Here is an 18,117-nt window from a genome sequence, read left to right as displayed (position 1 = left end):
CATTTATATACAACTAGTCAGTGTGTTTTATGTAAACGGTAAAAAAAAAAAACTTTTCTCCGTGGGCAGCAAAAAAGTCCACAAGTGCATTGAAACAAAAAAAGTACAACTTTATCCTCAAAGTCACATGACATTTTGCACCAAAATAAAATTGTCACAGTTCATAGATTTATCAACGTGCTGAATCCCCATGTTCCAAAAAGTTACACCAAAAATATTTTCATGGAGTATTCGCAACACCGTAACTTTTGTTAGGTGACAGGGAATGTAAAAATGTAGAGCAAGTTTGCAAATACTTTGCATTAGCAAAACTGCTTACTTCTCGAACCTTCGTCATTAGATTCCCGATGCCTTCCTGTTCCGTGGAGAAGGTGGAGCAAGCCAGAGTACCGCCTGGAAAACGGGGATACAGCCTATTACCTAAGTTGCATCCCTGTTTTCCAGGCAGTACTTGGCCTTACTCCACCTTCTCCACGGAACGGGGAGGCAGCGGGAATCAAATGATGAAGGTTCGAGTTCAATCGAACCTAAGAGTTCTCCATGTTCAATCATCTCTGGTCCTGACTAGAGATAAGCGAATTTACAGTAATGACGAAATGATGCGCTGAAAAGCTGGACACAGTCCTGGGAAACATCTCCCAGTACAGGATCCAGCTTTTTCCAGCACCTGGAGAGGAGCAGCGATGAGGAAGGGTGCATTTACACACAGATTATCTGACAGATTTTTTAAGCCAAAGCCCTGAATGGATTTGAAAAAGGAGAAATCTGTCTTTCCTTTATGACCTGTTCTCTGTTTATAGTCTGCTTCTGGCTTCGGCTTCAAAAATCTGTCAGATAAATGTAAACGCACCATTAAAAGGCAGCAGGATGATAAGCGGATTGCTGAGATTTCTCACCAGTTGAGAAAACACTTTTAAAGTAGTTCACCAAAAAGAATTTTCTTTCAAATTAACTGGTAATTTACTTTTATCTACAGTCTTCCAGTACTTATCAGCTGCTGTATGTTCTGCAGGAAGTGGTGTATTCTTTCCAATCTGACAGTGCTCTCTGCTGCCACCTCTGTCCATGTCAGGAACTGTGCAGAGCAGTGGTAAATCCCTTTTTGATCACTTTTTATTACAATTTTTCTGGCTTTGATGCGACGAAAAATGCGCAATTTTGCGCTTACGCCATTTACCGTGTGAGATCAGAAATGAAGAAATTGAACAGTTTGGACAATTATGCACGCGGCGATATCAAATAGATTTATTTTTATTTATAAAATGGAAAAAGGGGGGTGATTAAAACTTTTATTAGGGAAAGGGATTTTTTATGACTGGGGTTAGGGTTTTAGTATGACAGCTCTGATCCCTCATTGAGATCTATGTAGTATAGATATACTGTATGGATACATGAGATTAGATGTCTATTGCTCTCGGCTGCTGCAGCCAAGAACAATATAGACTGCCGAGCCGGGATCAGCGCCATTGCGGCGCAGACCCCCGGCCAACTCAGATGCGGGGACTGCTCCTCTGCAATCACGTCGTGGGGGGCTGATCCCCCCACTAGACCACCACAGATGGAGGAAAACAGCCTTTTAAATGCAGCTGTCAACTTTGACAGCTGCATTTAAATGGCTAATTAGCGGGCACGGCGATCCGACAACGCCTGCTAATTGCTGTGGACCCAGGCTGCAGATAGCACCTGGGATTGTGGCGTGGGCCGCTCTAAACGTCCCTAGCGACACCAGGGCGCACATTTACGCCCTGTGTCGTTAAGGGGTTAAATAAAAGTAAATTACAAATCTCTGGCAGCAGTTCACTTGAAAGAAAAAAAAAATTGGGTGAACTATCCCTTTAAGCCATCCAAATCTAAACACGTGACACTAAATTTATCATACAAGAATAGCCTCCTTGGACTAACTAAGCAGCATTGATAAATCTAGGCCACAAAGTCCAGATCCGATGGGCGCGGCAGCATGAGTGCATTATATATTACAGTCACATGACGAGATCACTGCTGGAGATTTATCTTGTTCTGATCTTCACTGTTATAATCCTTTGTGTTTCTTAAATGAGTTTTATGGATACGGTCTGGGTCAGACTACCAGTACCACCACTGATCAGCTGACTGAAGGGTCTGCAGCCTCTAGTTTACCAAGCACAATAGGGTGAGCTGCAATACCAGATACGGCCACTACCAAATGTATGGCACTGTGCCTAGTAAGCTATGAAGAGGCTGCAGCTCTCACGCCACCACCATAGCCCTTCAATTAACTGATCAGTCATGATGACAGGAGACGGACCATCATCAGTCAGATAGTGACGGCCTGTGCTGAGAACAGGACGTCTAATATTTAAGTCTCAAAAAAACCTTAATGTTTCTAAGCTGCAATTATCCAGTGCAAGTATTCCCCCCCCCCCCCCAGGCCTGAGGTTCATGTACTCCAGACTGAGAATTAGGTTTTCCTCTCTGACCGAATTCCAGTGTATGTACTGCTGTATGCCCACAATGCCCCATTGTAATTTCCTGAAGGCAGTCCGGTGCTTAGTGTAACCCCTTCCTTACTGTTTCTTTCCTTTCTGCTTACGCAGCACCTTGCCAATGCATCAGTAACCCCTTCTCTCACCACCCACCATCTATACTGGCTTACTGTGTATCTGGGACATCCTCAGACCTCATAGTCATTGCATGTACCCGGGAGTGATTGAGCGAAAATTAAAAAGGAAGGAAAACCCAGGATTATGTAGGCCCAATATAGGTAAGAGTCTCTGAAGTGATTAATATACATCCAGGGGGATGAGTGCACCCAGGGATCACTGCTGGGTGCTGTCAACTTATTACCATGGAAGCATTATAGTAAATTCTGCTGGTCTTCCAGAGCTGAACTCCTGTCCTCAGTGCACCCCTTTTCCACCATCATCCACTGACTGGCTGAATAATTTACAATAGAAGAGGACCCCTGAGGGGCACCAGTGGTCCCCGGCGGCCTTCAGCATATTCCAGGCCTCCTGCATGCCCTTGGGCGTCATCCCGTGAGAGGTGAACATGGTTCGGTAGCAGCAGACGTTGTGCGGCACAGACGAGGATCCTGCAATCTTTGCAACATGTCGTGGAGCGATCCCAGCTGCCCGGGCCAGGATGCCGACATACACATCCTCCACCGTCGGCCAAGGGCCGCTCCTGAGCTGCTCCATGATGAGTCCGGCCGCTTCATGAGACAGTATATAGCCGGTGCCACTGCAGTAGGGGGGGAAATAGTTACCGGCGTACAGCTCCGGTGAAATGTAATGGCGGTGGTCAGGTTCCCGGTACGGGCTCACCCGCCAGTGAACTCGCCCCATGTACTGCAGACCTGATTCCGCTCTTAAGAACTGCGTCAAAAACACTGTATTGACAAAGACATCGTCGTCGGTCTTCAGCACGTATCGGGCTCCTCTGCATTTATCCAAGGCCCATGTCAGCCCGGTGATGGTCTTCAGTGTCAGGTTCCGGTAGGAGTCGGTGAAGTTGGTTTGTATGATATCCCGGTGGGTCACCGCCTCGTGCATCAATGCCGCCCTCTCTTCTGGAGACTTGGGTACAGCCAGCATGAAGAGGGTGAGGGAAGCAGAAGCGGTGGCGGAGCTGAGGCTGCCCCATGTCTGACGGATAGCATCCCGCCTGTCTCTATGGGAAGGGGCGCTGGTGACTAAGATGAGCAGGAACGGGGGGGATGAGCAGGCGCTGGCGGGAGACAGAAGGAAAGGGGGGATGGCCACAGTCTGGGCCCGAGGAGAAGACACGCGAGAAGGGGTGAAGTAAAAGACAGAAAGGATCGCGGAGAGGAACTCCTCAAAATACCCCGAGACACTGAGGAAGAAGAACAGACAGATGAGGAAGAACAGGAGAGGCCAGCGGCGGCGGTGGGCAAGCAGCAGGCGCAGGCAGGCGGTGGAGTACAGCAGGATGGCGGCCATAACTGCAGTCTCCTTACAGATCAATGACCAGGTCTAGTCCTCTGTACAGTGACATCAATATTACTGAAGCAGAAGATGGAGGCCTCCTCCTCCGATCATCCAGAGACAGCGGGGCCCTGCCTCATAGCATCAGTCCCAGGGTCTTACACTGACGTCTTGTGAGGAGGCAGCCGGACGCCAAGGAGTCTGCTGAGAAAACAGAGTAATAAGTGACCGCTTCTTATACACGTCATGGTGTAAAACAGTAATGCACTGACAGCCATGCTGATTCCAATTCCACCACAGAAATGATTTCCTAATGATTTACAATCAAAACTATTTCATGAAGATGGGAAGTCATTCGGCTGCGCTCACATGTTGTACTATAGTTTTGGTTCCACTTTTGCAGCAACTTTCTGTATACAATTGACCAGTTTTTTTTACAGTTATTTGTACATTGTATGAACACAGCCCCAGGGCAGGTGTATAACTACTGTATATCCTGATCCCAGAGATAGCAGCAGCCACATAGAGGATATAGGCCAACACCTGGACAGCTTCATGAATATTCTCAATAGTCCTATTCACTGGCAGCAAACACAGATCCAGACAATCATCCAGAGACGTTATATCAGAAGATTACGATTATAATCGTGCATTATTACCATGCTAACGCTAGACTATACAATGGTGCCTGGACTACCGCCAGCTATGAATCATACGTAATAATTTATGTTTCCCTGAGGCTTCACAAATCTGCCAATCAATGCGGAAGCTGCCCGGGTGTGTGTCCTCCAGCGAAACAAGGATTGATGCGTGAGGTGCGGTTGAGTGCGGCTCTCCCTGTACTGTATAAGGAAACTCTGCTCCTCTACAAAAACACCAGTCATCTACACAGCTACTGCAAAACTACAACTCCCAGCATGCAGACTGCTGGGGAACGCTCAGAGTGGTAGCACGTAACAGATACTAATGAGTCAGCAAGATTTCTACAATACTGCTCAAGGGGAAAAAAAAACAGCGCCACATCTGTCCACAGGCGATGCTCAGCTTTCAAACCTTCTTGCAATTTTATTTTTTTAATCACGGACAACCAGAGACGGCCAAAACCCACATGGATATAAACCTATAAGATTTATGGCCGTTCTGCCCATGTATTCCAGACGTGGTATTATTGGGACCAGGCTACAGACACTTCTGAGCTCTAAACCCTCGCATTGATAATTGCCCGTGCCTTTTCTGCTGCCGCTTGTTTTTGTTATATTTGAAAAGGTTTAATAAAATTGAGATTTTAAAAGAATAGAGATGAATTGTAAATGGGGCCCAGGGGACCGAGGGGCACGCCCCGTGGGGCCCAGGGGACCGAGGGGCACGCCCCGTGGGGCCCAGGGGACCGAGGGGCACGCCCCGTGGGGCCCAGGGGACCGAGGGGCACGCCCCGTGGGGCCCAGGGGACCGAGGGGCACGCCCCGTGGGGCCCAGGGGACCGAGGGGCACGCCCCGTGGGGCCCAGGGGACCGAGGGGCACGCCCCGTGGGGGGGGGGGGGGGCGGGCGCCCGGGCGCAGGAGACCGAGGGGCCGCCCGGAGGGGCACAGAGGACCGAGGGGCCGCCCGGCGGGGCACAGAGGACCGAGGGGCACGCCCGGCGGGGCCCAGGGGACCGAGGGGCCGCCCGGCGGGGCCCAGGGGACCGTGGGGCCGCCCGGCGGGGCCCAGGGGACCGCCCGGCGGGGCCCAGGGGACAGAGGGGCCGCCCGGCGGGGCGCAGGGGACCGAGGGGCCGTCCGGCGGGGCGCAGGGGACCGAGGGGCCGCCCGGCGGGGCGCAGGGGACCGAGGGGCCGCCCGGCGGGGTGCAGGGGACCGAGGGGCCGCCCGGCGGGGTGCAGGGGACCGAGGGGCCGCCCGGCGGGGTGCAGGGGACCGAGGGGCCGCCCGGCGGGGTACAGGGGACCGAGGGGCCGCCCGGTGGGGCGCAGGGGGATAAGGAGTTCAGCAGTCACCATTATACAGCTCCTCCTCATATCTCAGCTTCCTAGGCTCCTGTAAATGGGACATATAGTGGGAAGGGTACAATCCTATAGACCAGTGCTCCTCGGCCTGTGTGTCCCCAGTTATTTCATACAATAATACGCAGTGATACCCTGTATACTACATGGATTATAATAGCCACGTCTCCTCACCTGTCCTCGCCGCCATGGAGCGCTCTCCGCCCGCATATCTCCGCGCTCTTTCCGTTGTTCACAAGGCTCCCGAACAATAAAGTTGCGCAGAGCCAGTTCTGACAGAGGGGCGGGGCCAGCGGAACATCTCCATGGTGACTGCTGAAGGCGGAAGTGGTGGGTGAACTGCTTCCGGGTTGAAAGTTAGGAACGGCACGCGACAGAGTGGAAGGTAATAAACCGCATGATTATCCGCGTAATGTGTGAATGAGTGGTCTATCCTATAGAGCGGCAATGTCTAGTGCAGTACGGAGCTGCAGAGCTTCATGTCCCAGCATATTGTGGGGTTTAGTGTATATTACATGCAGCCTTATATAGTCCGGACTGAGAGCTTCCTGCTGCATCTGAGGCGGACCCTCCACTATGACAGCGCCCCCTGCAGGGATGGGGATGGGGTGTCACTGGGTTACACTGGGACGGTGTTCACACGGGACCGAAGCGGCAGATTAACATCAATATGGAAATCAAAATCCGCAACAGATCTGCAGCCTGTCAGTCCTGTGTGAACAGACCCCAGTATTAGTATACAGTAGGGGCTATACAGAGGCGTAGCTAGGATTCTCGGGGCCCCATAGCAAAAAATGTAAGCCCCCCCCCCCCCCTCCCCTACGCACAACACAAAGCACTGTGTGTGTGTATATGTATATATATATATATATATATATATATATATATATATATATATGTACATGTACACACAGTGTATGCTCTGTGATGTGGCCAAAAATAAAATCTGTTGTGGCAGAGAGTGACTGGCAGGGCAGGGAGCCAATGGCTGCTTGCTCTGTCAGTCCACTGTTTTTATCTATAATAGCCCAATAGGAGCCTTATGGTAAATACATAGGTGCGCCAGACTACCTTTTGCTTAAAGGGAACCTGTCACCCCCTGTGCTGGGGCAGAGCCCGGCCGACCCCCCGCTAGAGACCCTGATACTTACCCTGTGCACGAAGTCCTGCTCCAGGACCCGCTCCCGTTATCACCGTGGGAAGCTCGGCACGTGCGGGCTTCCCATAGACGGCTCCATTCATTCTCTATGAGCGTCAGACTTATCTCCGATGCGCGTGCGCCGGGCTTCAGACAGTCATATGTTGGCAACAGGAGCGGCTACAGGAGCGGGTCTTCGTGCACAGGGTAAGTATCAGGGTCTCTAGCAGGGGGTTGGCCGGGCTCTGCCCCAGCACAGGGGATGACAGGTCCTCTTTGACCCAAAGCTCAGAAGACAATGAAATATTCGCTTTACTGCTCATGCACTGATAACCCCTGACCTCTGCACCACATTTCCTTTCCTACTTGATTGCAGCTGAAGAACAGAGGTCAGAGCAGTGAAGCAGATATCTCTGTCTTCTGTTTGTTAACTTTTGTGTTGCACCATGTAAGTAAACACTGGGTCACTTACACTGCAGTACATAAAGGGTTAAGCAGAAGGACACACGCTCTTACCTTCTCCCACGGGCCCCATAGCAACTGCCTACCCTGCCTCTATGGTAGCTACGCCACTGGGACTATACAGAGAGGCCACATGTAATGGAATCACAGCCCCTCCTAGTGCCCGTCAGTGCCTGTTCCTATAACACTGAGAGCAGCGCCTCCTATCTGTAACCCTGAGAGCGATGCCCCCCCCTGTCTGTAATCCTGAGAGAGGTGCCCCTCCTGTCTGTAACCCTGAGAGCGGTGCCCCCCCGCCTGTAACCCTGAGAGCGGTGCCCCCCCTGTCTGTAATCCTGAGAGCGGTGCCCCCCCCACCTGTAACCCTGAGAGCGGTGCCCCCCCCACCTGTAACCCTGAGAGCGGTGCCCCCCCGCCTGTAACCCTGAGAGCGGGGCCCCCCCGCCTGTAACCCTGAGAGCGGTGCCCCCCATCTTTAACCCTGAGAGCGGTGCCCCCCCCCCCCGTTTGTAACCCTTAGAGCGGTGCCCCCCCATCTGTAACCCTGAGCACTGTGCCCCCCCCATCTGTAACCCTGAGCACAGTGCCCCCCCCATCTGTAACCCTGAGCACAGTGCCCCCCCCATCTGTAACCCTGAGCACAGTGCCCCCCCCATCTGTAACCCTGAGAGCAGTGCCCCCCCCCATCTGTAACCCTGAGAGCAGTGCCCCCCCATCTGTAACCCTGAGAGCAGTGCCCCCCCATCTCTAACCCTGAGAGCGGTGCCCCCCCCCCCCCGTTTGTAACCCTGAGAACAGTGCCCCCCCCATCTGTAACCCTGAGAGCAGTGCCCCCCCATCTCTAACCCTGAGAGCGGTGCCCCCCCTGCCTGTAACCCATCTGTAACCCTTAGAGCGGTGCCCCCCCATTTGTAACCCTTAGAGCGGTGCCCCCCCATCTGTAACCCTGAGAGCAGTGCCCCCCCCCCGTCTCTAACTCTGAGAGCGGCGCCCCCCACCTGTAACCCTGAGAGCGGTGCCCCCCCCCCCCCCCCCCCCCCCCCCGTCTCTAGCTCTGAGAGCGGCGCCCCCCACCTGTAACCCTGAGAGCGGTGCCCCCCCCCACCTGTAACCCCGAGAGCGGTGCCCCCCCATCTGTAACCCCGAGAGCGGTGCCCCCAATCTGTAGACACAGGCTTACAGTGTTGTTGTAGGAGGAGATCTCTGGGTTTCCAGTTGTCATATAATGCAGTTGGAGAGGAGGAATATCTGTCTGGTATCATTTTGTCAGTTCTGTGTTAGTGGAGAATTCAGAAGAGAAGGATTTAGGGACTGTGGTTTCTGTCACCAGTGCGGCGAATGTGAACAATATATAGATGACAATATATAAGGGGGGTTGATGGAGCGGGGGCTTTTCTGCTGACAATCTTCTATGTGTCTATGATGAACTGACCGCTGATCTTGTTCTTCTTGTGTTTTTGTACCTAGATGGCAGCGCAGTTACAGGAGAAGCTGCAGGCCGAGGTCACCAAGTACCAGCAGGTGCAGAAAGGTAACGTGTCGCCCCCCCGGAGCCTGGTCACTTCTATGGGGTCCATTGGTTTCTGTCTTGAGGTCTATTGTTTTGATGGGATAATAGTGCTGCAGTGATCTTCTATTCGATGTAATGAAATAGCCAGTGCAGCATGTGACAGCAGTGTGAACTCACCCTAAACTATGAATTAGGACACAGGATCTCCTCCAGTTTTGTGTATACAGCTTCTATACAGACCTATGTGTCTCCATAGTAACACCCTTGTAGCCCGACCCTGCAGTCAGGTGTTACTGAATATAGATTAGTACGAAGGAGCAGATGTTTGGAGTATGACTACAACATCAGACTGCACAGGGGGTTGTGTACAGGGGTGTAACTACCACTATAGCAATCAGAGCAGCTGCTACAGGGCCCACCACATCAGGGGGCCCAGGGGTCCTCTCCTCAAATACACTGGGCCCCCTGAGCTGTCATCATTTGCAGCACCCAGTGGCTTTGCGGGCCTCCTGGGTTCTACAAATATCCCTTTAAGTATAAGCTCTCCTGATGAGCGTTAGAAGTTATGACTACATTTGAAGAACTATTGGTCAGCCGGGGGGCCCAATCAAAAAATTGCTATGGGGCCCAGCCATTTCTAGTTACGCCCCTGGTTGTGTAGTCTGTTACCGTGGAGATGTCTTACACCCCCTTTCCTCCTACTTATTGCTAACATACAGTTAGTATCAGAGTACACCCAGCGGATTTATATAATCTGTAATCATGGGGACACATAGCTCTGCATAGGAGCTGTATACACAAAAACCTATAAGATCTCATCAAGGTTTTGCCAAGTTTTTGCATATGAGCAATAAACCGGGGCTGCAACGATGAGCATATCCTTCACTGCCAGAGAACTGACTTAACTCTGCTACATCCTCCTTCCCCAGATATCAGCAGCAGCATGTCAGCCCGACAGAAGCTAGAGGCCCAGCTCACCGAGAACAACATAGTGAAAGAGGTGAGAGGTGTGTGTGCTGTGAGAGTCCAGGAAGAAACCATGAGGAGGTGAAGGGGGGATCCAGGATTTAAAAACATGGCCGCTTTCTACCAAATACAGCGCCACTCTTCTCAGTTTGGGGGGTGGGGGTGCATCTCTTTTCATTTAGGTTAATGGAGCCAAGTTGCAGTACCACACACTAAGGGCCCTATTACACAGGAAGATTGTGTCAAAAGTAGTTCGAATTTAGACGATAATCTTTCTGTGTGTATGCAGGCAGCGGTCAAACGATGAATGCAAACTAGTTTGTAAGTCGTTGATCCTGTCTTTTGAGCCAACCATAAATTCATTGCTTATCTTTTGGTGTATGTACTCATCGGTCATTCGTTTTTATGATCATTTATGTAATAGTGCAGGTATGGGGAACCCTGATTAAACGCCACAGCGCAAAACATGTTGGTTTTATGATTATATTAATTAATTAAAAGTTGAGTTTTAACATAGAATTTTCCCACGTCTGGGAGAGCTGGATCATAAACCTAATCCTACTGCTTCTTTGGGGAACCTTGGCCTTCCAAAGCTTTAGTTTTGGCTGTCCGGGCATGAAGGGAGTTGAAGTTTTGCAACAGCTGGAGAGCCAAGGTTCCCTACCCTTGTACTTGAGTATACAAACAATACTTACAGCTATCGTTCTGTGTATTATGGAGAATGATTTCAGGTTGTTAATCGGTGGAAATGAAAAATGTCTAAGTGAGGTATTATACTTCAGAGCTGCAATCACTATTCTGCAGCGATTCTGTCCTTCGCTGCAACGTCCTGATCTGTTTTGTGCCTTTTTTTTTTAAAGGTTTTATTTATGCAATTTTGTCAATACAGAACATTTCACAACAAAGCAAACAAGAAAACTCAGACATCGAGCTGCCTAACACAGGACTGGTTGGCAGACCTCTCCAATAAGCATAAATATCAGAAAGAGAAATCTGAAGAATCGTTATCTAGGCAGTATAAAATCCCCTGAGGCAAACATCTTGGTCAGGGCAACTAACGCCTAACCGGAAGGACTATAGGGCAATTGCAGCGCCTCAATACCTTCAATGAACATACACACCATTCACACCCTGCCGCTGCCCTGTCCTCAGCCACCCGGCCCAGTAGAAAGTACTCTCAAACTCACGACTGTTGGGAAGGCCGTATCGGGTACCACTAGCCATTGCAACCAAATTTTGTAGAACTTTTTGGGACAATTCCTCTTTTGATAGAGCACGCTATATAAGGGAATATATGAATTGACCAGGGACTTCCATTGTAATAAGGAAGGAATATCAGGAGATTTCCATGCCATGATCACCACCTTTTTGGCGCAAAATAAGATACGAAAAAAAGGCGCTTATACGTGCCGAACACAATAGTGTCTATAACACCAAGTAAGCATACCTGGGGAGACAGAATCTGTGGGAAGTCAAAGTGCTGATGAAGAAAATTACATTGACTTATAGGGCGGGTTCACACTACGGAATTCTCACGGACAATGTTCGCGGAATTCCGTCAGCTGTCCGCCCGCACATCTGGGCGCCTTTCCGCCGGCCCCATAGACACCACTCTATGGGCCAGCGTATTCCGCTATATGCTGAAAGAAGTGTCATGTCACTTCTTTTAGCGGATCGCGGAATACGCCGGGCCATAGAATGGTGTCTATGGAGCCGGCGGAAAAGCGCGTGCCCGTGCGGGCGGACAGCTGACGGAATTCTGCGGACATTGTCCGCGAGAATTCCGTAGTGTGAACCCGCCCTCAGGGCCACTTAATATGGTGGTTTCCTTACAGGAGCTGCCCCTTGGCTGGGTCCTTCCCGGAGGAATATCTGGCTAGTCCTATGTTTCGAGACTCTTTGATGAGGCTCCACGGGCTCTTCTTTTGCATATTTATGTTTCCCAGGGGGCAATGCACCTAGGACTTCACTACATTGAGCGCTTTCACTAGCAGCCGGCAGTGTTGTCGTTTGGCTGGTCTCCCTGAGATCAGCGATCTGTTTCTCTGATGAAGAAAAAGCAGCACTGACAACAAGAAAGGTAGCACTCTAGGGCATGAAAAAACACTGAATGTAGGAAGGTCCCTGTATCGCTGTGGCAGTGGAAGTCATCCTCCGTAGCCATCCCCAGCATTTTTAATCTAGCGGGAGTGAAATAGACCCTATGTTGGAAACAGAACTGTATGAGTTGGTCTCACAACGGACGGCAAGAAGTAATCAGTGACATCTTCCCAGTCATCTGCAGTAAGCTCAGGGATGACACTCCCATTTTGCATAGGGTTTGGGGCTCACTGATTGGAGAAGGGCATAAATATTAGACAAGGGCTTATCTGTGCGAATGAGGGGCTCCAGACTAGATGTTGTAAGGTGGACCTCCCCTGATCCAAACTCAGCCTGCACCAACTGTCCCAACTAAAGGAACCTAAATGGGTTGATCGCAGAGCAGTTCAAGTAGAGTCTTAGCTGCCGGGAGGAGGCAAGACTGGTAGAGTCAGAAAATAGTTAACCCAAGTATTTAAGACGTTCAGTAGCCCATTACAGGATGGCAAATGTGGACTCAGCCAGAGAGGAGTCTTGGGTGATAAGTATGGAGCAGGGTGGCCCAATTTCCTCTGTGCCTGAGCCCATTCCACCACCACCACCCTAACTGGAAGCAGTCTTTTATACCTAAAGATAGCATTTGCCAGACCTTCATAGGAGCCAATAAGGGCCCTGTACAGTGATGTGGCTGCGTTACTGTAATCAACATCAAGCCACCAGTGGGCATAGACTAGTTGCGATGCAAGATAGTAAGTATAAAGGTTGGGAGCGGCCAGTCCACCATAATCTTTGGGGGCCTGCAAAGTAGCAAGGCTAAACCTCGGGGACTGTCCCTGTCAGTAGAAGTCCCGTAGTATACTCTCTAATTGTCTGAACTAAGGGCCCTATTCCACCGGACGATTATCGTTTGCATAATCGTTAACGATTAACAATCTCAAACGACCGCTATTGCGAAAGACCTAAAAACTTTCACTCATTTCCATGGAACGACAATCGTTACTTATGATCGTAATTGCGATCGTTTTTCTTCGCTATTTATTCGCTATTGCGTTTGTATCTATTGCAAAAGACCGAACGATGTCTTATTCAATGCGAACGTTTTGCGAACGAGCAACGATAAAAATAGGTCCAGGTCTTATAAAGCGATCAACGATTTCTCGTTCGGTCGTTAATCGCTAACTACATTTCAACCGAACGATTATCGTTTAGATTCGAACGATTTAACAATAATCTGAACGATAATCGTCTGGTGGAATAGGGCCCTAAGAGAGAGGGAGAGGAGTGGGGCAGTTATGTAGAAGGTATAGAAACTTTGGGAGGTAACTCATTTTGATTATATTTAATCCACCCCAACAGCGACAATAGAAGAGATGCCCATGATCTAAGTTTGGACTCAAACTTAATCAACAATGGATCTAGGTTCAATTTCTGGAATTGAGAGACTACATGGGAAACCAGAACCCACTGTTTTGTGCCTTTACCAAACAAGTTCTCTATCTGGATGGTTCTCCCCATGTACAGACTGTTCTACGAGAGGCTGCTGATAAGTCTTTAGATTTACCCAGAAAGAAGCGAGATAGTAAGATGAAATGTTAAATTTATTCCACATACTTTCCACTGGTGTCAGCACACTTCTTACATCCTTATTCCAAGTTCTGTAAGCCATGCAAAAACAAGGATTTCAGTTGTGCCCCAAACCAGTCATCCGTTGCAGCCATGGCATCAGGAATGGTGTGAAATTTGGTTCCCTTGAGGTGTTTCTTCAGGTATGGAAACAGATTATAGTCGGAGGGAGCGAGATCTGGTCAATAAGGTTGGTGGTCAGCCAGCTGGGAGACTATCTCCACCAGTTTTGCCATGGTCACTTGTGCAGTGAGAGCGGAAGCGTTGTCTTGCAGGAACAAGATTCCTTTGGACAGCTTGCCGCACCTTTTGGCCTTCAGAGCTGCCTTCAATTGGTCCAAAAGTTCTATATAATACCTTGCATTTTGAAGGTAGTCCTCTAGCAGCATATCCTCCTTATTCCAGAACACAGACGCCATCACCTTAGTGGCTGATCCTTGCACCCTGAACTTCTTTGGACCAGGAGAACCACTGTTCGCCACTCTTCTGACTGCTCCTTGGTTTCAGGGTCATTCATGGTCTCATCCATAGTGACCAGTCCATCCAGGAATCCAGTATCCAGGAAGTTCTTATCAGTCTGAAAACGCTGACAAATGGACTGGGAAGTTGTCACTCACAGCTTTTCTGATCTGTTGTCAGACATTTGGGGACCCACCTTGCAGACAGTTTCTTCATGTTCAGATGTTCATGGATAATGACACAAAAACACGTTCACGAGAAATCTCCATGATGTCTGCCATTATTTTGGCTGAAATTCGCTGATTCTCCAGTATGAGGTTGTGCGCAGCATCGGCGATCTCCAGAATAACAACCCTCTCGGTCATCCAGGACTTTCCTCATCATTGGTGCTGAAGGGGCCTGTTTTAAATTTGGCAGCCCAGCTCTTACCTGTAGAATATGATGGACATTGACATTTCACCATGAATATCCTTCGTACACTTTCCTTGCAGAAACAAGAATTGTATCGCTCCTCTCTCATTTACTGTGACTATCATCTTAGACTCCGCCATTTTGTTTTTCTGCAGGCCTAGATTACTATTGCTGTAAGCTACAGACACAAAATTTTGCAAACATATATTAGACACCTAAGGCTTTCATGTGATGTAACATTCGCTACCATAGAAACAAAAAAAAAAAAAGAACACAAAGCCAAAGACTTATGACCAGCAGACTAGTGAGTGCAGCTTTGGGGTATAATACAGGATCAGTAATGTAATGTATGTACACAGTGACCCCACCAGCAGAATAGTGAGTGCAGCTCTGGAGTATAATACAGGATGTAACTCAGGATCAGTAATGTAATGTATGTACACAGTGACCCCACCAGCAGAATAGTGAGTGCAGCTCTGGAGTATAATACAGGATGTAACTCAGGATCAGTAATGTAATGTATGTACACAGTGACCCCAACAACAAACACAAAGATCAGTTACATAATAAACTCATAAAACCCATCGGGGATCATGCTGTATTGCAGCTAATGGCAGTGAATTGGGTTGAGTAATCTTGGATGAGTGTTGTAAAACATGACGGTGTATGTGTGTGAGATGATGCCAGACAGTTCCCCGGCTCGCTGTGATGCTGTGGTCTTGGCTCATGTCCATGTTCTAGTTGGAGCCGTAGGTTCCCACGCTCCCTCCTCCCCGGCGGCCATCACTCGTGGTTTCCTCCTTTTCTTACCTGCACAGAGTTCCTCTTTGTCTGTGGTGGTTTGTGATGTGACTCATGAAGGGTCGGTGGGTGCAGGACTGTCCTGTAGTTATTACCACATGTATGTAATGCCCGGCTGTACATGTTATACTGTGATGTCTGTGTACTCTGTACAGCTGACTTATGTGGGTGCTGGCCTGTACCTGTACACACACTATATGGTCACATACTATATGGACCTGTACTCTATAGGGAGCACTTTATAGGTCACACACTATATAGACCTGTACTCTATAGGGAGCACTTTATAGGTCACACACTATATAGACCTGTACTCTATAGGGAGCACTTTCTAGGTAACACACTATATGAACCTGCACTCTATAAGGAGGACTTTACAGGTCACACACTATATGGACCTATATTGTATAGGAGGCCTTGGATATATAACCGTGGTGCAGGGAATGGGATTAAAGGACCATGTGTATAACATTATGTTGGATTTTGCAGGAGCTGGCTCTACTGGATGACAGTAACACCGTCTATAAGCTTATCGGCCCGGTCCTGGTGAAACAAGATTTAGAAGAAGCAAAGTCCACGGTGGATAAGAGACTGCAGTATATAAACGGGGAGATGTGAGTAGAGATTTTGTGTGTGTGAGTGTATATATATATATAATGCACAAGGGCTGCGCTATTCAGTTACTGAGGAAGACAGAGTTTTCTTCTCTAACCTGTGACTAGGGCTGGGCGATTAATCGAATGAATTCGATTAATCGTCCAGAACGTTGAAATCGATTTGATTTTTTGTGAAAATCGTAAATTCGATTTTCACAAAAAATCATTTCGGGCTGCGGTGCCGGGGAGGAGCTGAGAGAAGGGGGGTTGCGGTGCAGGCCGGCGGGAGAGCCGTAGAGGGGCGGTGTGGGTGAGCGGGGAGAAGATGCTGGGTGGCCAGGCTGGAGAGGGGCGGTGCAGTGCCGGCGGCCTCCAGCCACTGACAGCGCCGCCGCTGATCTGCCCCCGCCCCTTCCACTGAGCGTCCCACTCCCCTCCCGGCCAGATATGGAGGTCCCGGGTCTGTGGAGGAGGAGGCCGCAGGGACTACAGTAGGTGGTGATCGCGGCGCTGCTCGTCCTGGAGCTATACAGCGGGATCGGGGGGCTCGGTGCAGACCCCCGTTCCCGCTGTATAGCTCCGTGACCCGCAGCTATGCGATCACCACCTACTGTAGTCCCTGCGGCCTCCTCCTCCACAGACCCGGGACCTCCATATCTGGCCGGGAGGGGAGCGTGTGTGTGGAGGTGAGAGGAGGAGGAGATGTATGTGCCCTCCTGCTCCAATCACCTCCAGCTGCACCAGTCACCCCCCAGTCCCCTCAGTGTCCCCCCAATCCCCTCATTGTTCCCTCAGTGTCCCCCCCCGTCCCCTTCAGTGTGTCCCCCCCCAGTCCCCTTCAGTGTCCCCCCCGTCCCCTCATTGTTCCCTCAGTGTCCCCCCCCCTGTCCCCTTCAGTGTGTCCCCCCCCCTGTCCCCTTCAGTGTGTCCCCCCCCCGTCCCCTCAGTGTTCCCTCAGTGTCCCCCCCAGTCCCCTCAGTGTCCCCCCAGTCCCCTCAGTGTCCCCCCAGTCCCCTCAGTGTCCCCCCAGTCCCCCCAGTCCCCTCAGTCCCCTTTAGTGTCCCCCATTGTCCCTCCAGTCCCCCAGTGTCACCCCAGTCCCCTTTAGTGTCACCCCAGTCCCCTTTAGTGTCACCCCAGTCCCCTTTAGTGTCACCCAGTGTCACCCCAGTCCCCTTTAGTGTCACCCCAGTCCCCTTTAGTGTCCCCCATTGTCCCTCCAGTCCCCCAGTGTCACCCCAGTCCCCTTTAGTGTCCCCCATTGTGTCCCCCATTGTCCCTCCAGTCCCCCAGGGTCACCCCAGTCCCCTTTAGTGTCCCCCAGTCCCCTTTAGTGTCCCCCAGTCCCCTTTAGTGTCCCCCAGTCCCCTTTAGTGTCACCCCAGTCCCCTTTAGTGTCCCCCAGTCCCCTTTAGTGTCACCCCAGTCCCCTTCAGTTTTACCCCAGTCACCCCTCATCTATACCTGTACTACTACACCCCTTATCCACTATACCTCCACTACTACACCCTACGTAGATGGAGGCACAAACATGATTTCCTATACTATATGGGGCCTCTGTTACACTGGAAATCAACACAGTTGTTGTCTAAAATATTAAAATAGTATCTGATGCTGCAGGGAGAAAATGTTCTGTTTATTTAGCAAAAAAGGAAAAAAATCGAGATTTAAATCGAGAATCGTCAAAAAATTTTAAAAAATCGAGATTTTATTTTTTGCCCTTATCGCCCAGCCCTACCTGTGACCCTCCAGCTGTTGCAGGACTACAACTCCCAGCATGCCATGACGTGCTGGGAGTTGTGGTTTTGCAACAGCTGGAAAACCATACATATCACCATTTCTCCCTTTCCTTTTCCGTCACAGAAAGAGATACGAAACTCTGCTGAAAGACCTGGAACAGCGATCAGAGCAGCAGCGCTCCTCCCTCACTAAGCTGCAGCAAGAATACCAGCGGGCGCAGGGCAAGGGGACGGCCAAGGCGTAAGAGGACGCTCTATACCCATCACTATTTATACACTGGAGGGACATGGCTCCTAATGTTCTCCCGGTCAGGCTTGTTTGTTTGGGTAGCGGGGGAGGGGAGGGGGCGCTGTATCATGCACATGAGTTATTAAACGTATTCACAGGATACTACGTTGCGTCTGT

At 50.2% G+C, this 18,117-nt stretch overlaps 2 protein-coding genes across 3 annotated transcripts; one reads left to right on the top strand and one right to left on the bottom strand.

Moving 5' to 3' along the window:
• Window positions 1–2,445: 2,445 nt before the first annotated feature.
• B3GALT4 (beta-1,3-galactosyltransferase 4) lies at window positions 2,446–6,226 on the bottom strand. Of its 2 annotated transcripts, none has more exons than XM_069985441.1 (2): window positions 6,102–6,226; window positions 2,446–4,127 (listed from the first exon to the last, which is right to left on the bottom strand). In XM_069985441.1, exon 2 carries the CDS (start codon window positions 3,936–3,938, stop codon window positions 2,877–2,879), a length of 1,062 nt encoding a protein of 353 aa, XP_069841542.1. In that variant the 5' UTR covers window positions 3,939–4,127; window positions 6,102–6,226; the 3' UTR covers window positions 2,446–2,876. The 2 variants fall into 2 exon arrangements, with proteins under 2 accessions (XP_069841542.1, XP_069841541.1); XM_069985440.1 differs by having other exon boundaries at window positions 2,446–4,124.
• Window positions 6,214–18,102, top strand: PFDN6 (prefoldin subunit 6). The gene is made up of 5 exons (XM_069985442.1): window positions 6,214–6,312; window positions 8,995–9,058; window positions 9,967–10,037; window positions 15,866–15,990; window positions 17,836–18,102. The coding sequence occupies exons 2-5, from the start codon at window positions 8,995–8,997 to the stop codon at window positions 17,954–17,956; spliced, it is 381 nt and encodes a 126-aa protein (XP_069841543.1). The 5' UTR covers window positions 6,214–6,312; the 3' UTR covers window positions 17,957–18,102.
• Window positions 18,103–18,117: the final 15 nt, after the last annotated feature.

Source organism: Dendropsophus ebraccatus, chromosome 10, assembly GCF_027789765.1.
Source record: "Dendropsophus ebraccatus isolate aDenEbr1 chromosome 10, aDenEbr1.pat, whole genome shotgun sequence".
Classification (NCBI taxonomy): domain Eukaryota; kingdom Metazoa; phylum Chordata; class Amphibia; order Anura; family Hylidae; genus Dendropsophus; species Dendropsophus ebraccatus.
The sequence above is the reverse complement of the archived record's forward strand: the minus strand, read 5'-3'. Positions and strand labels throughout refer to the sequence as shown.